At 37.6% G+C, this 22,380-nt stretch overlaps 1 protein-coding gene across 2 annotated transcripts in view; it reads right to left on the bottom strand.

Annotated features, from left to right (window-relative positions):
• pak1 (p21 protein (Cdc42/Rac)-activated kinase 1) overlaps positions 1-22,380 on the bottom strand; it is a 79,460-nt gene that overhangs the window by 4,094 nt on the left and 52,986 nt on the right. For both annotated transcript variants that reach the window (XM_036149540.1, XM_012853337.3), the window contains exons 4-12: positions 18,491-18,585; positions 15,552-15,699; positions 13,702-13,739; positions 11,701-11,814; positions 9,121-9,361; positions 7,119-7,182; positions 3,867-3,915; positions 1,659-1,771; positions 201-318 (exon numbers count right to left, since the gene is read on the bottom strand). In XM_036149540.1, coding sequence (XP_036005433.1) covers positions 201-318; positions 1,659-1,771; positions 3,867-3,915; positions 7,119-7,182; positions 9,121-9,361; positions 11,701-11,814; positions 13,702-13,739; positions 15,552-15,699; positions 18,491-18,585 — 980 coding nt within the window. The remainder of the gene's footprint in view (positions 1-200; positions 319-1,658; positions 1,772-3,866; positions 3,916-7,118; positions 7,183-9,120; positions 9,362-11,700; positions 11,815-13,701; positions 13,740-15,551; positions 15,700-18,490; positions 18,586-22,380) is intronic.

Genomic DNA, 22,380 nt, shown 5'->3' with positions numbered 1-22,380 from the left:
TCTGAATGTAAATAACCTGACTGACCTAAATAATAAAGTTCTGTTGATTTTAAAGATCGCTGCTGTTTTTTTTTTTTATTTTGTATATGTTTGAGTTTTGGGACTTTTGTTAGTATGAAAGTTTTTAATTTTCCCAGTAAGCTGAATGTTTAACATTTCCTGAAAGATTGGGGCGTTTTAACAGCCTGGCTGTTTCTCACCTCTCTGCACACAGCAGCGATCTGAGCTTCGTCCATGCAGGTTTCTGTGACGACGTCGGTCAGAGACCCTCCAGCCAGGTACTCCATGACCACCCAGAGCTCGTCACCGACCAGGTAACTGCAGCAAGCAACAGGTACGGCTGTTCACAACTACAGTACAATCAGTATGTCTAAGAGGGACGGCACTCTGTGGCCGTCTTTACAACAAATATATCACAATATCCACATGGAAAGAAAAAAAAATTACTCAAAAAAATCTTAAATGTTCAATTATATTTATGGTGTCCCAATAATTTATTTAGGGGCATTTAAAAAAAAAAAAAAACATGGTTACCTTATATGACTAGTTAAACCAAAGTAAGCAACTACTACTACTACTACTACTACTACTACTACTACTACTACTAATAATAATAATAATAATAATAATAATAATGATAATAATAATAATAATCAAAATGCATAAAGCATTTAAAAAATCTAAATAAATAAACTAAAAATCAAATGGGATCAAGTAAGTCAACATATTTAGGACTAGTTAAAACCAATGTAAGCTAGAATACAATAATACTACTCATAATAATAATAAAAATAATAATAATAATAATAATAATAATAATAATAGTAATAAATATATGGCAATACTACTACTACTACTACTACTAATAATAATAATAATATTAATAATAATAATAATAAATATATGGCAATACTACTACTACTACTACTACTACTAATAATAATAATAATAACAACAAACAAACAAACAAAAAGCATAAAGCATTAAAAAATAAATCTATACAGAAAGAAATTAAGTAGGCTCAAGTAAGTCAACATATTTAGGACTAGTTAAAACCAAAGTAAGCTAGAATACAATACTACTGCTCATAATAATAATAATAATAATATGGTACTACTACTACTACTACTAATAATAATAATAATAAACAGCATAAAAGGATAAAAAAAATCTAAACAGAAAAAAATGAAATGGGATCAAGTAAGTCAACATATTCAAGACTAGTTAAAACTAAAAGTAAGTTGGAATACAATACTACTAATAATAATCAGAATAATAAATATGAATACGGCAATAAATAATAATAATAATAATAATAATAATAATAATAATAATAATAATAATAATAATATGATAAATAAATAAGAATACAGTAATAATAAAAATAATTTAAGTAAAAAAATCTTATCACTGTCCACAAGAACTGATATATACACTTACTTTAAATATATAGTAGATCTGAGCCCAACTGTGTTTACTTTTGAACATAATTTTTCTCCCATTTTTAACATTTACCGTGTGTCACCAGAAAACCACTTTAATCAGAGGCAGTCTTTGAAAACAAAGTGAAAAAGCTGTTTTCAAATGTTAAAAAGCATGCTCTAACACCAAAAAGCATCCTGTGGGAGATGCAGGCTCTTCAGGCTGGCAGTGCTAACCTGTCCAGGTAGTTGACGATGTTTGGGTTCTTGTTTTCCCTCATCACCAGAATCTCGTTGATGATTAGCTCTTTCTTCGGCTGCTGCTGCAGGTTCATCTGTTTGATGGCAACCTGAGTGGAAAGACGGCAAGGCAATAGAAAGAAGACGTGAAGCATAAAACGTGTCAGGAGGTGTGCATGCACAGGGAGAACAGAGTCTTTATGCGGTGAAGCCTTGGCGGCTTTAAAACCTGAGCTTACAGGCCGAAGTGTTAAAGTGGGAGGGATGAGTCTGACACGCTGGCTCAGCGGTATAAAACCATCCAGGATGTCTCGGTAAATTAAATACAGTAAGAGACAACCGTCTCCTGCTGAACGACATTTTCTGCCACTAAGTCTCCTCTTTGCATTTCGGTATAAATAGAGGCTAGAAAAGGCATGAAATTAACCAACAATTGCGTTAGATGTCTCATTATGAACTTTAAATTAAGCTTTTAATTTTTATTTCAGTATAAAACTAATTTATGGCTTGAATTAATTATTTTCACTGGCTGAATATTTAATCAGAGGCAAACTGTGTCCATCTAAATAGTTAAAGGTGCATAGCCATATTTTTAATAACAGAGGAAGTATGACACTGCACATGTGCAGCAGGGGATAAAACAAGGAAGCGGTTATTTGCATCTCCCAGCGAAGCAATGCAGAAATGTCCACGATCCAATGAAAAAAAACACACAAAATCTATGATTCCAGGAGGGAAAAGCCTGGAATGTCTCTGGGAATCCAGTCTGAACGTTGGTGTTCACTGAAGCGGACGCTAAACCTGCCGAGGCTCAGATGTGACGCAGAGTTGATTGACGTGAATAAACGTTCTGATATGAGGCTCTAAAAGTTGCTGTAGATTGGTTTATTTAAGTAATAACGGTTGGTCTTTGATCACGTTGTGCTTTACTGTGAGGCGTTGCACAGGGTCAGGCTCGGTCCGCCATTATTTAATACTGTTTTGTTAATTATGTAAACCAACATTATGATAGTTTTGCGGCACTGTCACTAGATGGTGCCACGCCTATATCACTGATCTGTATTTATTCACTGGATTGCTGATTGGCCCGAAAAACTGAAGTCACTGGCCGCCATCTTGCTACTCCCTACTCTCACAGAACCTCATAGGATTTGGTTGCAACAACAAGCAGTTATCTGGATGTGTGAAAACGTTTCATAGGTAATTTTACAGTCAGTGGATTTACTAACACTATATATATATATATATATATATATATATATATATATATATATATATATATATATATATATACACACACACACACACACACACGAATGTGTATTGATTTGGGTGATTGCAGATTTCAAAACAGTAATGCTGCATGGATGAAACAATGGGTGCAGAATGTGAGAAGGGTGCAACGGGTGCAAGTATGTGCATATATACTTGTGTGTACAGTATATGCTAATTCTCAACTACAACCGCAACTCTGTATATCATTACATCATTGAAGATATTTTTGGTCATTTGTTTACTGTTACTTTGAATATTATTATTATTATTATGTAGAAATGTGTGTGCATACATGCTGTGTATGTAATATATAAATATACATGTACACTTGAGTGTGTATTTTGCAAATTTCTGTGATTTTTCTAGTGTAGAAACTGAAGCTCTGTGGAGTGATTAAATTGGTTCATTAATTTAGCTCTATTGTAAATCTATGTCAGATTTAAAGGCTAATGCACAGACAGCATAAAAGTAAATGGCATTTGACATTTTAAAAGTGCCCTCCTGAACATGAGAAAATCCTCGTTATTCGATGCTGTAGCGCACATGTTCCCTAGTTACTGGAGGAAAATAGGGAGTACCAATATGGCGGTTGGTGGCTTCACAGCGACGTGTACTACCAACGGCCAATCAGCATCCAGTGAATAAATAGAGATCAGTGGTTTATTTCTGCTAATTGGGCCTGGTGCTGGGGCTTTTTTATCCACAAAAAGGACCATTAAAACATGATCTGGTGTATATAACCATATTTTTATCATGATCAAGCCCTTTGGTCTTTTTATAAGCATATAACGTGGCTATATACCTTTAAACGCTTTTCTATGTCGCTTAGCAAAATACCCAAAGAAGCTAATCATCATAATTGTATTCTGATTTGAGGATAACATTATCACTTTTATTTGCTACAAGCTGAAAGAGAAGAAACAAACCAACCTCTTGACCCGTGGCGATGTCTATAGCGGTGTACACCGTACCAGAAGCTCTAAGAAGAGAAAAAAATGTGAAAAAATCCGGTTGGACAAAATGGAGCAGCTGGCAGAATTAATTTATTTTAAAACAAAATATCTGTGTGATTTTACTGATTTTTTAAAAACTACACACACTTTAATATTAAAAACAACATAACTTTGTACAACTTTAGAACAGCTTAGTTTAGGAAATTAAATCAGAAGAAAATATTTAAAATACAACACATGAAACTATGCATGATTTACCATAAAATTTCATCTAAACATAATATTTCAGATTTGGAAACAAACTGAACTGAATCACAATCAAGTTTTGCTTGCATGTCTACATAATAAACACTTCATGTGGTTCAGAGTTGCTCTGAAAGAGTTATTTGTTCTGGCTATGAAGTACATTAAATGACTTTTTCAGACTTGTGGGATGGTTCAGAGGTTTTTGGCAGATCGTAAGGTGACTAGAAACCCAGGACTTTCCAGAACTTACTTTCAAGAACCAGTATCCTACAGGATACTTCCCAGGAACTTCACTGCAAGAAAGGACCTAAAAGTGAGTAAAATCTTCTTGAAAGTAGTGTATCTTTCCTTGATTTGAGCAGGTAAATAAGACTATCTGCCAATGCAATAAGATTTTTGGACTTAAAATAAGAACAAATCATCTCCACTATCTTATTTCAAGTCCAGGATATAATTATCTTATTTTAGGGTAAAAATACTAATTCCATTGGCAAATAGTCTTATTTAGCTACTGAAATCAAGGAAAATATACTACTTTCAAGAAACTTTTACTTACTTTTAGTTCCCTTTTTGCAGTGTTACTAGTAACTTTTGGCCAGGAGCTGCATATTAACCTGGAACTTTCCAGAACTTACAAAAAGCATTACTACTGAATACTTAAAGCACTCAGAGAATGCTCTCTTGGACTGGGGTGTACCAAAGTCCTTCATCATCATCATTATTATTATTATTATTATTATTATTATTATTATTATTATTAACAACAACAACAACAACAACAATAATACATTTTATTTGTATAGCACACTTTAAAACCTTGCGGCTTGTCAAGGTGCTGCACAGTTCTACAACAAACGAGGTTTAAAACAATCCAGAAACACAAATCCTAAAATAATCAAGATTAAAAACATAACAAATCTAAAGTAATAATAATGAATTGCAGTTAAGAACAAGGAAGTCATTGGGGAAGCCTCATTTGTTGAAGACAGCGTGAAACAGATGAGTTTGACTTGTACCCAGGAACCATCTGGAACTTGCAGGTTACTTCCAGGGTCGTATTGTGGAGTGACCCGATGAAGTTGAACCTTTCCAGGACTTGCACAATAATGTCCAGAACCTACAGAACGTTGGAGTGCATCATGTGGTAACTTCTCACCAGGTTCTTTCTGGGACTTGAATCTTACAGGGTACTTTCCAGGAATTTACGTGTCAGAACTACTTACCTGCCTCTTGAACCCAGAAACACTACTTCACTCCCACACTAACCTACCAGTTCAAAACTGCAATTTCCCCATGATTATGATCACTTTTGCTATTATTGTTTCTGTTGCGATGTTTTTAACCAATGCATGGTGACCTTGAGTGTTCATAAAGGTGCCTATAAATAAAATGTACTATTATTAACTTAAGGCGCAGTTGCACCGGCCCTTCTCGTTTTTGCCCACCCGGCTCCTCCCTACTCGGATTAGTTTTCACCCGTTTTGTGATTCGACCGGCCTGCAAAGGCCTGGAAGAGGGAAATGCCTCCGGGGCGTCAGTGATTAGATGCATAACACCAAAGCAGTTTTGCATCTAGTCATTAAATGTTCCAGAAAATATACAATTCAATTTTATTTATATAGCGTTGATTCATGATAAATGTCGTTTCAATTACAGTAACCTGCAATTTCTGGAAATACGATGCAAGTTCTGGAAAATAATCTTTGAATTCTGTGAAAGTGAGCTTTAAGTTCCAGGAAAGTAACTTTGGTAAAAAAAAAAACTGGGATTTCTGGAAATGTTCAGTTACGAATGACGTCAGTGCAATCCGGTACCCTAAAGTGCCCAGTAACTTCCTTCCACTTAGTCGACATTATCGAAAAATTGTCGACGCAAAAATTCCTGCGTTGGCTTGTCGAAAAAAAATATATAAACATTGCTGCTGTCTCAAAGATTCACGTTCAGTAGTTTAAATCACATGCAGTTCACTAAGGCTGTAGCAGATGGCAGTATAGGGTCTGTTACCTGGTGAGCACAGAGCACCTCTATCACTTGGCAGCAGAAGAAGGCACATAAGTTAGTAAAGTTTAGTAAATTTAATCACTTTTAGACTGATTTTAGGTGAGAATAAGGCTGTAAAACCAAAATATCCGCTTGGTTTATCAAAATATGGCTTAGTTGTGAAATGTTTGTTATCTCCGTTCTCGCTGCGCTTCACCGGCTGTAGCGGAGTGGGCGATCAAGCTCCTCAGCCCTGCAGTAGGAGTTTTGGATCTACCGCAGCAATTCAATCAGGTGATATCTGACGGTTATTATTGGCTTTATCTCAGTGTTTCATTTATAACAGAGATTACTGGTTGAGATTAAAGTGAAGCTTTAATGTCTGACTAGAGCGCTGGAGTTTAATTGGAAAGGAATGATTAGCTCGTTTTTAATATTGAGGCTGGAAATATTGCCTAATTAAAGAGAACAAGCCTGAAAACATGTTAATATGCTTCTTTTTTACCACAAAAGTAATTTTTTTTAAAACATTAAGCAATGTTAAACGCTTGAAGGTTGAAACACTGTTTTAAAAACATTTTTATGGTTAAAAAAATCTACTTTGATAGAAATATTAATAAATTTATATTTTATGGAGGATCATTTATAAAGCTAATAAATAAAGGATAGTGACAACAAGAGGCGGTTTCTCAGGTGTGTAGACAAGAACAGGTGAGTCAAAATGTTTTTAGAAGCAACTGAAGGGATGATGGAGATCATACAAGAAAATAATCAATAGATTAGTCGACAATAAAATAATCGTTAGTTGCAGCCCTACTGGAAAGTGAGCTGTAAGTTTCAGAAACCAACCCAGTAAGTTCTGGTTCCCAGCACCCTTTAAGGTCTGGAGGTCAAGAAAAAGTCTAGGAAAGTTCAGGAAACCCGCGGGCTGTGAGATGTGTTGACATTTAATCAGCTTCTGTTAATGATTAGGCCTTAAACATAGTTTTAATAAAGCACCTACCCTTGTCCGATCTTTTCAAAGCGCGTGTATTTCTTCTTGGGGTCTCCCACGCTAACAATTGTCCCTGAAGAGAGAAGCGAAAAGAAAAGAGCGACAAAAATTTACTTACTGACCACCCAAACACCGCAGGAGCATTAAAACTCTTTAAGGGGATTTTATTGGATAGAAAAGTAAAGTTTCTATCCATTTGGATTCTACTCTACAGCATGTCTGTCAACTCATTAGCCTTGATGCAGCATGCAAACCAAAGGGGGGAAAGAAAAAACAAAGAAAAATGAAACCAAATGTGGCTTAAAGAAAAATAATTTGACTTGTGTTTAACTGAGAGGGATAAAATATACAGAAGAAAAACCACACAGAAACAGTGAAGCGTCAGCTGTTGAGTGGATCACATTCAACAGCAGGAAAAGGAATTGAGGATGAATCTTGGAAAGACTGCGACCAGACGATGAAAAGAAAGAGCGACCAGTCAGATGTAAGGATTGCACAGAGGAGCGAGGAAGAGTGGGCATCGGGTCTGTCAGTCAGAGGCAGTGTCCTGCTCTTACCAGCAGAGGGCGACCTGAGCACATCTGAACAGGCATGGTGCATGATTTAAAAACATACAGTTTTATCCACACAATACCAGTACACATCACAGCATTTTATTAGGGGGGTAAACATTAATCATTTCATGTTTAGAGGTTTTAAAGTAGCTGGATTTTCAGGGTCCTTGTTAAACAGCGCAGGCAGCCGGCGCTGTGGCAAAGTTTCCGCTCGACCTGCCGCAGCTTGTTAATTAAAGTTGGTGACAACTCACTGAGCTGCTATTTTTAAATTATTTCTCACATTCCTGAGAGCCAAATCAACCCTCTGCTGGTGCGAACGGTTCAGTAACGGGACCGATGCAACTGCGTGAAGCAGGATTCATAAAGCCTTTTTGTTTCTTTGTCACTGCTGAATATAACCCTAACCTGAATAAATATAAAAGGCAGTTTGCGAATGATGATTTCATTTATTAAAAAGGAGAAAGTTAAAACCCAGACCTATTTTACTGTGTGGAAATAAAAGGGCGACACTTTACAATAAGGCTTCCCTTATTTATGACTAACACATAGTTTATAGATATGAATTAACGTGTAAATGCTTCATACCTCATTCACGAGTCTTTATTGTGCATCTTTAAGAGCAAACAAAAGACAAAACTGATCGGTTTGTTACCAAATAGTGAGCCTAATCTGTTCAACTATACATTTCATCTAGAGTTGCTTATATTAAACATTTTAGATAAAGTTACAACCTTGTAGGAACAAAAAGGTCAGTTTTGTCTTTTGCGCACCCTTAATTAATGAATAATTAACACTTATTTTTTTATTAACATATGTATAAACTATTTATTAGCCATGTTATTGTAAAGTGGTACCAACTGGATGAGTTTTATTTTTAAATCACTGTTTACTGCCGAAAGCAGTTTTACTGTGAGGTTTTATTATCCTGCATCTCTCACTTCACACCTTTTTATGCTGTTTCTTTGTTTAATAATTAAAATTAGAAGTGTTAAATATGTGGTTTGTGAACACTAGATTAACTAAAAACTCGTTTGTTTATCCAACAAACTGCTTTTATTTTAAGGAAGAAAAATACAGGAACTCGATTTTTAATATAAATCAACTAAATCTCTACTAATAATATATAGAACACCGAGACTTTAACTTAAGCAAATAATAAACTTTATGTGAAGTTTTTTAGTGGGTAATATGCTGATACCGCAGATAAAATCTTTAAATAACAGAAGAGTTGCAAAAGTCAGCACCAGCTCGTCCTAAACCTTAAAATAAACTCAAAATCTGCTCTTGGAGGGAAACAGAGTGATAAACAACCTGTCTTTAAAGTTTAAAGTAAGCAGGTGGAGACCGTGCCAGCAGGTAAAATGGCGTCATGTTTCTGGATTCTGCAGCGACGTGAAATCAGATCAATCAGATCAATCAGATCAGACAGATCAACCGCTGGGCGTCAGACTTACGTAGTTTCTCCAGGATCTCCTCGTCAGACATCTTCTTCTTCTTGGTTTTGTCTTGTGCGCGGGGCAGGGAGGGGCCGGGGGCGGGGCTTGCACTGGGGGGGCTGCCGGGCGCTGCCTCTGCAGGCGGGGTGGGGGAGACGGCGGCGGCAGCGGCGGCGGGGGCCGGCGGGACGATGGGGGAGGTGGCTGCATCTTTGGTTGAGGGAGGAGGGAGAGGCTCGATCACTGAACGGGTGTAAATCTGGGGATACAGAGACGTCAAGCTGTGTCAACGTGCATTTAAACTTTTCAAGCTGTAATATTGTTCGCAGCAATTTAGAAAATATCTTCACCCAAGTTTTACGTTATCAGATTTTATTAAATTTATCAAAAACAAGAATCAGAAAGCTTAGTAAAAAAAAACACAATCAAGCAGCTAAATCTACAGTAATCTAAACAACAGTTTAGTTTACTGCTTATTACTAAGTTATTAAGACAAGTTTAACAATTCATGTCTTTAATAATTCCAAATATTGACAGCAATGGACAATGTTAAGGCTACCATCTATATTTATGTAAAACATTTTGACCTATAGAGTCTACAATAAACGCCGACAGCTTGAAAGCATATTTTTAAGTAAATTCTAGCGACATACGGTGATTTAGGTGTGGAAATAATGCAGCTCTAAGATGCACTGAGGCATAATGTAGAGGCGGAGCTTAAAAGAAATCGGACAGGGAGATATTTTGGGCTTTTCAGACTGAGAAGATGAGAAAAGTCCATTTTTGTGATGGTGAGACTAAGGTGTATTAGGCCCACTGCGAGTGGGCCTAAATTAATACCTTTTAACATTTATACAAAATACTAACTTTTATTAATATGGTCTTATAATGTAGAAATTTAGATTTTTTGTTGTTTTCCTTTACGCTGAAATGCGTTGGATAAAACCTGCTGGTTAAGTAATTTACCTCATTCATCCTCCCAGGTATGTTCCATGTTATTCAGCCGGTTGTGTAATTTAACAAATTAGTTTGCCAGATGGTCCGTTTTTAGTCTTGGATGGTGTGAAATACATGTCTAAATAAATGCGTATAGTCCGGTACGACTAATATGTTTTTTCCCTCTTTATGACGCATTTTTTGACTGATGCAACTTATTAACCGAAGCAACATAGTCCGAAAAATACAGTATTAATTTTACAAAAAAATGCATGTACAGTATATAAATAGCTTTTATAAATTTTTACGGATCCAAAAAATATAAATATTTACTTCTGGTTACGAAGCCAACGTCGGCACGAAAGGATTCTGCACCAATAGGAATAGTAGGTTGAAGTCACGTGAGACGGAGTGCGGTTGTTGCCAGATCGGAAGCAAATAAGCAAAACGAAGGAGGACATCGGTCAAGCTTTCTAGCATCGGTGCTGACTCAAGGAAGCAGAGGAGCTGGTAAACTTTCTTTCTGGACAGGTAAGTTAAATGTTTGCTAATGCTAACCATTATGCTAACGCTACCGGACCTGGCAGCCGGCTGGCAAACAGCACAGTTGAAGGTTGGAACGAGAGCGGGCGAACGCGAGTGCGCCACCTACTTGCCAGGAGGAGTTAAACTTGTAGCTATCACCTTTAATAATATTAATAATTATGATCTTTATTTGTCAATGCGACATTGTACATTTGGGTTGCCGTGCCGGTCTGTGGACGAGCACTTAGACGCGCTGTAGACGTTTATATTTGACATGGACGTAGTTGCAGTAATCGCCAAAAACACAGGGGGGCAGTACTCAACATAACCAGCGGAAATGCAGTTAAAAGAGAAGAAAATGTTCACGCCACACTTTGTGGAGAATAGTTGGTTTGCTTATGGCAGCGAAACAGAAATAAACGGTGGGCTAGAGACGTAGAAAACGATGGTATGTTCACCTGTTGCACACAGAAAGACGTGAAGACGGGGAAAAGAGCCAGTCTGTAAAGCCCTTAGAGATCTTTTTTTAAATAAAAGACTTAAAAAAGGTTGCTTTACTAAATAAAGTTGATTGCTTTACATACTGTGGATAGTTGGTCTAGACTTCGGAGGTTGACACATGATTTAACGATTAGCTGCGATGAGATGTCTAATTAAACTTAACACGTTGCACACTACAAGGTCTCTTTGTAGTGAGCAGCCAAAAGGTTTTTTCAGCTTAAATTTATAACATCAAAAGCAGAAACAGATTTTTTTTCTCTGCAACATTTCTAATTGAAACTTTAGCAATAATTTAGGGAAGAAAAAAAATACAAGAAGTTAAGGTCAAGAGAAATGAATCATGGTGACAGCAAACAAGTTTTGCAGATTATGCCAATAACGGCGTTTAAGTAGGGAAGCGGAGGTCCTTTTTGAGCCTTGACACACAAAAACTACAAATATAATCACAGATGATGGTTTTAAAATGATTTAAAGGATAATTTTAATCATCTTATTTAGTTTTTTTTTACTGTGATACAGCAGCAAGGATGTGCATCAACACGCATTTCTTCTTCGTGTGGGGAAAAACAAACTTTTAAGGTTGAATTAGTGTTTAAAGAATACATGAAATGAAGACAAAACAGAGAAGCATCTTACTGATTTGGTGTGTTCAGGGCGGGGGGCGATCACCGGTGGGGGCTCGGCCTCGTCTTCGTCTTCGTCCTCGGACACGGTTGCTATGGCGGGCGTCTCCGACACGGTCTTGGAGCTCTGCGTGATGTCATAAGGGAAGAGTGGGCGGAGCCTCAGTGACTTTATCGTTACATGAACCATCATCGATACTAGACCCATCATGGCTTCCTGCTGTCACTGCGGCTTCCTAATCTCATCACGCCGACGTCCTCCTGCCCGACTTCAGCTCAACTTCCCTTCCCGGCTCGTTTTTAAACTTGACCTGCCTGTCCATCTTTCCTTCACCACGGGCGGCTCAGGTGTGGCTCCTGGAGCCGCTCTCTGCTCCCTCTCTATGTCTGTGAGATATTCAGATGCTCGGCTGGTGGCCAGGCTGCAGAGACGGGCAAACGGTGAAAGGAGGAAAAGATGCTGATTCACAATGCAGAGAGGAAGAGGGGAAGGACACGTCTCATGGAGCACCTCCCTCTCTTTCTGTGCAGCTGTTCGCTTTGAGGGCATCTGTCAGACAACATTTACACTACGGGAAAAAGACTATTAATGAGCACAATGTGCCGACCAATCAAACAACATGCGCTCCCACTCCTACAAATACTGAACGCCATGACAACAAATCAGACGGGGGCACTTTTAGAGGATTCGCCCTGCTGTTTACGTTCTCACACTGCAAAAAGAAACTAAAAGTCAGTAAAATTGTCTTGAAATTAGTGTATTTTTCCTTGATTTGAGCAGCTAAATAAGACTATTTTCTAATGGAATGAGTATTTTACCCCTAAAATAAGATAATTAGATATCCTGCACTTGAAATAAGATGATGGAGACAGATTGTTCTTATCTTAAGTGCAAAAATCTAATTCAGTTGTCAAATAGTCTTATTTACCTGCTCAAATCAAGGGAAAAAAATTGTAATTTCAAGAAAATTTTACTTTCTTGCAATGCACAAAACATTTTTAGCGTGGAAATAGTCTGAAGAGAGCAACAAAATTCAAAGTCTAAACACAAAGAAGCAGGTGAATATAGATACGACAACAGTCAATGTTGATGTTTAGAAACGTTTTAATAGGACTGCGCCCAAGTTTTGAGAATAAAACAAATATCACGTTGGAGTCGTTTTGATATTTAGACAACCTAACGTCGCAGCGGTACCTGAACGCAACTTACTACTGTTGGGAAAATCCCTCCAACTTTCATCTCATCTGAGCGATATGGCCTAAAATCAACATCGCGATTTATTGAGCAGTTCACCTCGATAACGATAAACGGACGGTAAAACTAACCCTCCACCCCTCACGGCTACTTCACAGCCAGTTATACTGATGGTATAATTCACCTGGACAATCGCAGCAAAATTATCTTGATTGATGCAAATCCCAGATACACATATTCCCCTAAAAAGGTCACATAGAGTCAATATTAAGTCATAATAATTACGCTATGGAGCGGCTGCACCCAAAAATCTGCCCTCACATACATCTATCGAGCTTGGCAGCTTTAACTTTGTAGTAATACCATCCAGAGCCTCTTCCTTGGCGTCCCAAAACCAGTGCAGATCAACCATCCTATTTTATAGCGGCTTTTATTTTACTGTAGCGTTAAATCTGCTTTGAACACGATGAAAGCCTTGCTGAGAAAATAAAAGTCGATCTTTACTAAATGCAGTAAAACCCGCTGCAGCAGCAATGTCCAGGACAGCGTCCATTGTTTCTTTTTCCCCTTAACCAACATTAATTTTCTATTATGACAAAATAGGTTTAAAAACAACTTGATTCTTAAAAATGGCTTTTAGCAATACAATGCCAATATTCTTGTTCTCAGTAGGGAGACTCGGTTGTAGCTTCAGTAGAAACTATATAACAAACTAAAATGACCAGTTTTACAGTTTGGGATTAAGCCTTAATTAACGACTGTGTTCACTTTTATATTCTGTCTGTTGATGGATGGTGTAGGAAAGAGAAGCAGTCTTACCGTTATGATGGAGGAGTTGAAGGCATCTGCAGTTTTATCTGAAGATAAAAAAAAAGAGGAAGAAACATTTCTAACTTTTGTCAGGATTGGCATCAGCTGTTATCTACGGTGCGGTTTGTTGGAGCAGCAGCTTATCCACAGCTGAGAGGAAGCAGTCGGATAAGCTCATCAGGAAGGCCAGCTCTGCTGCTGGGAGACAGAAGAACTCTGGGAAAAATAACATCACTGGTGGACAATGTCTTCAACCACCATGCATGAAGCTGGCTAAGTTTCAGTCGACACGCATTTAAAGCCTCACATTAAAAAAAGCTTAATGTGCTAAACGGTAGATGGACGTAGTGAACATTTACCCCACATGTCTGACCAGCTGTTCCCACAGTTGGCGTCCTCCCAGATTTCCCATAACGTACATAGAAATGTATTTCTTTCTCAACATCTTCATTTAACACCAATACTGACATGACAGAATAATTACAGCAACTTCTACTTCCTGTTTATCTGTAACATCAACTTCTGATGAAATTATGCTTTGCTTAGGCTGATTATTTCACTCCAAACCAGTAGATGAAAAATAATTCACATTTTTTTTTTGCGACACTTTAAAAGTTCCCTCATAATTAGCATGCTAACCGGATGGAAACGTAGCCAATGACAGGCTGCTGCATCCTATGTGCACCAGGCAGCATCATCACAGGTCCTTCCTCCCAGCTGCTGTTAGACTTTATAACCGTCCCAACAAACTCAACAGGTTGTTTCCATCTCTGTTGGTTTTTGCTTTTTTTCTCCGTCATTCTTATAAAACACGTGAAGGCAATTTATCCAACCAAAACAGGCATAAGACGTCATTAAGTAGAGGCATATATTCTTTTAAATTGCAAATAGTGGCTAAAACTGAGCCTCCTGTAGCTAATGTTAAAGTTTGAATTGTGTAGTAACAGCATCCTGCCACTAGATGTCAGTTTTCCCTCAACGCATTAAAACAACCCAGAAATGTCCAAAAAGAGAAGAAGTGATGCAGAATGATGAATTTATAGTGTAACTCACCCCGATATAAACTTTTTTTGCAGATAAACTGTATTAACTGGGCCTAAGGGTGCTACTTTTATGTTACTGTGCATTTTTTTATATTTCTATGTGAACTGAAATGAAATTATGAAATCAAAAGTGTCATCTATACAGGAGCAACTGACCCTTTTAATGACTTCATGACGCCAAAGAGGCCCAATATAGAAAGACTATAAGGGTCACTTAACATCCTTAAATTTTCTCAAAAAGTGATGGTGCACCATTTATATGATTATGTTATGCAAAATGTTTAGTTTCTTGAGTATGCTGGTTTTATTAACTCTGTGTTTTTTTCTTATACTGTAAATTTGCTCTTTGTTGCTGGTCCACCTGAATTTAACCACTGTTGGACAGTAAAGAGCTTTTTATTCTGTTCTATTAAAGAGATGCGCATGGCTTTGTTTCAGTTTAATGTTACACATCAGACAAAAAAATGTAATGTAATAATTTATCTTGCTTCTTTTTATGCAATGACAGTTTCTTTGAGTCTTAAAGAAATGTTTAACTCGCTCGTGGCTTAAAATTACTTTACTCTAATTTACATTTGTTTTATTAAAACAAATTAATCTAAAACCCTAAACTTATTACTACAATAAGATCAGCCATCAGAAAAGTATAAGAAAGAAAATTCAATAAATTGAAAGCCTTAAACTTCCTTCATCTGTATTTTGGCATTTGTTATTTAGTTTTTCAGACATTATTTGCATAAAATGTGTCATTTTCATTGCAGATTCGCTATAATAAACTTTTTTTTAAACAAATAAAACATGTTTTTATATACATGCCTGTAAAGCTCATGTATTTCTGGCTGTTGGCCGTTTCCTTTGAGTCGTAGAACTTGAGAACGTCGAGGACGGCCTGGGGATTCTTCTTCTGCTCCAGCTTGGTGATGTTGGAGGTCTGCAGGAGCCGAGCCCATTGCTCCGGCATGCCCTGCACACACACACACACACACACACACACACACACGCACACACACACACACACACACACACACAGAGTTTAACAGCTTTTACTTTGCAAAGCGGTTCCATGACGACCACTCCGCCTTATGACCGACACGTTCTTCTGTCCAGTGCGTTTCTGGTGACCGTCAGTCGCTCCAGCCACCGCCTGATACTACCAATCCTGATGAAGCTACTCGGCCATCTGGTGCCGGTCCCATGGGTACCATTTGTTGCAAATCGAATCCTTTATACACTCGTGACTGGGATCTGCCACTAAAGTGATAAATGAAGGTTTCCATCTGTGGATCTGATCAGCTTGAGAACCAAATTTCTGACTAAATCTGAACTTTTGATTAAATTGCAACGTTTTTTCGTCTTCATTTGTGTTTTTTTCCCCCAAATACAAAAATTTTCTCGTAACGTTTGAACTCCTGATCTAAACAAAAGCCCAAAACTATTCATACCCCTGGCATATTTAGATTTAAAATCCGTTTTAGTCAGCTAAGAAGTTTATTTGGTAGGAAGTGAGGGAGGTAGGGCTGGGACTTTATTTAACGTTAATGTGAAAAATGTCTTACCGTGACGAGAATTTGGATTTATCCTGACAACGATAAATTCCAGCTAGTTGTGTCTGAAAACACCCAAAACTGGCAATATTGTCAGGATTGTTATTTGTGCTACTTTCTCCACTGTTGGTTTACTGACACCTTCAATAAATATATATATATATATATATATATATATATATATATATATAGATATATATATATAGATATATATATATATATATATATATATATATATAATTAAATGGAATCCCTGTGTGCAGTTTGGCAATGTGTCCTGATAAAAGATATTTAGAATTTTGTTTTAATATTACTACATTATATACATTTTTAAATGTTTTTTTAAGGATAGCATTTATGCTTATTGGGCAATAATTGTCACACAGTCACAGTAACACAGTTACCTTAAAAAGAAGCCATAAATAGTCTTTTATCATTATCCCAGCATCACCAGAATATATCGTAATAAAAGTCCATAATCGGCTACACCTAAAGAGAGGCGTCTCTAAAAAGGTAGATTTTTATTTTAAGGCACTACTGGCCTTTATTTGACAGAAGGCTGACAGGAAATCGAGGAGGAAGACGAGCAGCAAAGGTCCGCGGGTCGGGACTCAAACCTGGGACGGACCACCACTGCGCTCCTCGTAATAATATCTTTTATTCTTTGGTTTTATTAAATAAATGGCCCGTTAAAAAGCAACAAAAGTCACAGATTTTTGCATGTTTTCACTGTTATTTTGAATATTTGTCTTTGGTGATGGAGGCCCTCTTTGCCATAACCCTCATCTTTAGCTCCCTCCACAGAGTCTCTATGACATTAAAGTCGGGTCTCTCCAAAACATCAATATTCCTTCCAGTTAGAACCGCTGGTAGAACTAAAAAACTTGCTTTAAAACCCAACTCTGCCAGGAATATGAATACATTTGGCCTCATCCATAGATCTGTGGTTCTGAAAAAAATACAACTGGTGGTACTTCCAAAAAAAGTTACAAAAACAAAGCAATTTGACTTTATTCCCAAAGTTTGAATACGTTTTGCATCCCATCCAGAAAGTTTTCTCAATTTAAATGTCTGGAGTAATGTGGAGCTCCAAGCTTTACTCTAGACATTTAAATTGAGAAAGTTTTCTGGATGGGAAGCAAAACGTTTTCAAACTTTGGGACAAAAAAGTCCAGTTGTTTTGGTTCTTTAACTTTGTTTGGGAAAGATCATGACCTGGATGACTGAGAATCTTCACCAACAAACTGGTGGTACTGACCGGCTTTTATTGGTACACGACAATATTAGTGTTACTTTAAGTCCTGTAAGCAGCATCTAACTTAAGGAGATATGGTGGACAACTGGGAACCAGGACCTGATAGAAATATAACTGTAGAGGGCGCCCAACCCGGTAATAGCAAGGTGTACCTTATAAAGTAGCCAGTGAATGTTTGTCCTTTGATATAATAACGTCCTGCCTGCCTTTTTTGTCCCGTTTCCTAAAAACAACTTGCAGTCAGAGTTGATCAGCTGCTGAGGGTTTCCTCCAGGTCTGACACTCTTCTTCTCCTACGTATCCATCGTTTCTGCTTTTTTTCTCCCCCTTGCTGTCATAAACAGTTAAACTCCAGTGACAAGACATGCAAGTCCCAGTAAAGACTTCAGGGGGTTAAAGAATTACTGAGTGATTTACATTACATTTCTGTACTTTTGTCCAGCAACTGGGTCACATCCCCTCGTTCTCCTGCTCTCTCTTCTGTCAGAATCATTCCATCACAAAGCCGCTCAGTTTCTGCCTCATCTCTCCATCTCTTCTCTCTGCTGAGGTCTGACCTTCTCCATCCATCCATGCTTTGCTAATTGCCCTTACTTTTTTTATTTTTTTTTTTTACCTGACAGCATGGAGTCGAATATAATAAGAAAAAAAAAGGTGTTATCTTTGCAGACATAAAACTGAACTGTGACCCAGATTAGGAAACAACAATCAGGCGGCTCAGATGGGAACTCAACACACCGTTTAACTCGCAGCTAAAAGAGCTCCGGTCAGGCGGATCAAGTGACTCAGCTCAACAAGGCGCCTTTGTCTGACGTGATTATTTAAAAAGGTTTATTCAGCCAAGTACGTGTACGTCTGTGTCCATCGAACTCGCGAGCACGCACACACACACACGTGCGTGCAGTCTTTAATTAGTAACCACACACACAGAGCGGGGAACATTAACAGGGACGTACGGTAAACTCCCCGGTGACGGCATCAAAGCCGACGTGGATCGTGTGCTCAAAGTCCGACGGCAGAGAAATCTCAGGGCGCTCCTTCTTCTTATAGGCTGAAAATAAAACAGAGGAAACGAAAAACACATTAATGATGCAAGCAGGAATGAAGCGTTTTAGCATATTTTAACTTTAGCCTGGTGGACGGGATTATTTAGTTTTATTCTATATAGATCAATGTGTGCTTCTGTGCTTTTTTGTCTCTCTTGTTGTGTCTCTGTTCTGTCTTCTCTAACCCCAGTCGGTCGAGGCAGATGACCGTTCATACTGAGCCCGGTTCTGCCGGAGGTTTTCCTTCCCGTTAATGGGTGGTTTTTCTTCCCACTGTCGCTTCATGCTTGCTCAGTATGAGGGATTGCAGCAAAGCCATGTACAATGCAGATGACTCTCCCTGTGGCTCTACGGTTCCCCAGGAGTGAATGCTGCTTGTCGGGACTTTGATGCAATCAACTGGTTTCCTTATATAGGACATTTTTGACCAATCTGTATAATCTGACCCAATCTGTATAATATGATTGAACTTGATTTTGTAAAGTGCCTTGAGATGACATGTTTCATGATTTGGCGCTATATAAATAAAATTGAATTGAATTGAATTGAATTCTGGCATAAACCCAGGAAGATTCGTTGTGAATTTATTAAATTATCTGTAATAGAAAGCTCTGCTGGGATCACAACTGGAGGTACAAATAAAGTGTTTTTTTTGCAAGAAGTGTGAGAGACACAAAACAAAGGGGGGGAAATAAAAGAGTGAATAAAAAATATATAAGGAGCAGTTTGAGAGCGATGGATGACAAAGGAGACGCCATATGTTGGGGTGGGCTGTAATATGCTCCTGAGGGAAATCATAACTCCACAGACAAACACAGACACCATATCCCCATGGGAAGATAAACGATACAAGGACCAGCAGCCGGCTGCAAGGCATCTTGGGTAATCTGTGTCTGGATGTGGCACCAGAAATGCTAGTTTGTTCCTATAGAGATATGAAATAACCTGTCCTGATGCAAGCTTCTGCGATTCTTAGGATTTAAAATGTGAAATTCTAATTACAGAGACAATTATTTGATGTACCGTATTTTCCGGACTATAAGTCGCAGTTTTTTTTCATAGTTTGGCCGGGGGTGCGACTTATACTCTGGAGCGACTTATGTGTGAAATTATTACACATTTTTACCGGTATATCATTACACGTGTTATTTTCACACCAAACCACAAGAGGGCGCTCTAGGCCTGTGTTGAATCAGACGTAAGCGACGTAGAAGCGGAAGTGCCGCATCTTCTACCTCCAGAGTTAACGGAGTTATTTGAAAGTGACACAGAGGATGAAGATTTCACTGGATTTTAGTTATTTGAAGTGACACGGGCACTTTGGTTAACTTCTTTGCATGTTATTTATGCTATAGTTATCTAAATAGCTTTTAATATGTTATGTTAACATACCAGGCACGTTCTCAGTTGTGTCATGTAGCGTAAGCTAACCGTACAATTATTCAGCCTGTTGTTGCCTCCGTTCTATTTTTATTTAAAATTGCCTTTCAAGATGACATGTCTGTTCTTGATGTTGTAAAATGCAGTTTGTACTCCAGTGAGACTTATATATGTTTTTCCTTCTTTATTATGCATTTTATGGCTTGTGCAACTTGTACTCCGGAGCGACTTATAGTCCGGAAAATACGGTAATCATTTTCCCTGCAGGTTATATTTAACTCCAACTAGTTTATAAAAAGCTGTTTTCTTTATAGGACGTAGACCAAAACCAGCTAAAGCTATTTTGATAATTCCCATCTCTGCCGGTTGGTTTTCTCAATTCCTTCTTTCTTAATTGCGTAGATAAAACCTTTTCTAACCGTGGATCGCAGTCAGTTCCTTTCAGTTTGCACCAATGATCCCTCTGGATAGCAGACGCAGAGGTGTGGACGGCTCGTTAGCTTGACCGTCTCTAAAATCATCCCCCTGTCACCCATGCCGGCTCCACGCTTTCATCGGTCAGTTATGTGGAAGAGAAACGATCACGAGGTTCCCCTTCGTCTGCAGCAGAACTCTCTAAGTTCTTATAAAATACAGAGCAGCGTGTCTCTGCAACGATGCAAGCTGGACTCCAGTGTTCATTACTGACTGAGAGGAAAGAAAAATGTCAGGAAAAACCCAGAAACACGTCATCCTGGCTGGGTTCACCCACAGGTTAACCACTGATACGTGTTCTTATGACATGCGACAGCAGAGCGACTAATTTGTTGTTGCTAAGATTAAATTGCCTTTGGGGCGAATAAGATGCTTTCACTGCAAACTAAAGCAGTTACAGCAGTAACTGTGCAAACATGGATGTATGCACACTGTATTCTTTATCACATTTACATGTGACAAACTAATTAACCTAAACTAATACAAAAAAGCAATTCTCAAATGTTGATTAAGAGGAAAAACTGTTCAAATGTGGAGTTAATTTTGTTCCATTATTGTTGCAAGCAAACAATTTGTTTTGCAAATGAAAATGCAATCCAGAAATTAAACTTTGAAAAACTTCCTAATGGAAAAAAAGGTTTTGAGAGTAACTTTGGCGTTTTCTCAGATATTATCTAAAAAAATATAAATAAATAAATAAAAATATTTTTTTTTTCAAATCTTTCTTTTTCAGATTCAGTTTTATTAATTGCATTCATTTCAAATTGTGCTTTACAGATCACATTATCCAATAAAAATATCATCACTAAGGTTCCTGCAGACGAATAGAAATGCGTCTTTCTTTCTTATAAAAAGGAATCCATGAATCAACGCTTTACCCCAAATGTCTTACAGGAAAAAAAAATGTAACTGTATATAAATATGAGAAACGGCTTAAACATAACCTGCTGGAATACATAAAAGTATAATTCTAATGCACCTAACCCCCTTATTTTTAAATTTCAATATTTTTAAAATCTCGATATTTATTGCCCAGTCATACTGCCAGATCAGTAGAATCCAGAAAACGCGTAAACACAACCTGTCTGACAACGAGAAACAGGCAACAGTTCATGTCTGCAGAAATTCAAGATTTGAAGGAGAAACAAGGTGATTGGCCAAGATCAGTCTGGAAAGGTCAACAAGCCATTAAGACTTTAAAATTTACAAACTGCTTTTTGTAATTTTGTTTTAATGATCTGAAACATAGGTGTGATAAACAAAAAAAAAAAACTGAAGTACTGCGTAAAGTGTGCATGCCAGAGCCTACTTTATAATATTTCAACCAAAATCTGCAAGTTTATCTGCTTTACAAACTGTTCTGAATAAAAAGTTAAGGCACATTTTCTCCATGGATAAAATATTGATAAATGCTCAAAACCTAATCATGTGTGTAATTTGCTTCCTGATGAGCGGTGCTCGCTGTGGTTTGTTTGTCCGTGTCTGAACTGCAGCAGGAGGAGCACCTGCTCAGATCACAGTTAAGCCTCCATGTCAGCTTTAATAAGGATTTACAGACAGTAAACACGTTTATAAGCTTCATCGGGTCAGGAGAAAAAAAAAAGTGTGTAAGATTAGCATCAACTGACTTATTCAGAGCAGTTCCATGTGTTGGTAAACCAACCACCATCTTCCTCTGACCTCAAGTTAAGAGGAAGCGTCTGATTTAAAACCGACTGATTCTAGTTTGATATGGAGTGAATTTTGTTCCAATATCGTTGCAAGCAAAGAACATGGTTTGTAAATGGAAATTTGAAAAAGAAAAAATGCAATCCAGAAATTAAGCTTTGCAAAACTTCTGTAAATCAAAAAAAGGATTTGAAAGTAACTTTGGTGTTTTCTCAGATTTCGTTTTTTCAAATTAAAGAAATTCAAATGTTTTCTTTTTTTTCAGATTTTGTTTTTCA

The sequence above is a fragment of the Fundulus heteroclitus genome, chromosome 18, assembly GCF_011125445.2.
Source record: "Fundulus heteroclitus isolate FHET01 chromosome 18, MU-UCD_Fhet_4.1, whole genome shotgun sequence".
In the NCBI taxonomy this organism is placed as follows: domain Eukaryota; kingdom Metazoa; phylum Chordata; class Actinopteri; order Cyprinodontiformes; family Fundulidae; genus Fundulus; species Fundulus heteroclitus.
The sequence above is the reverse complement of the archived record's forward strand: the minus strand, read 5'-3'. Positions and strand labels throughout refer to the sequence as shown.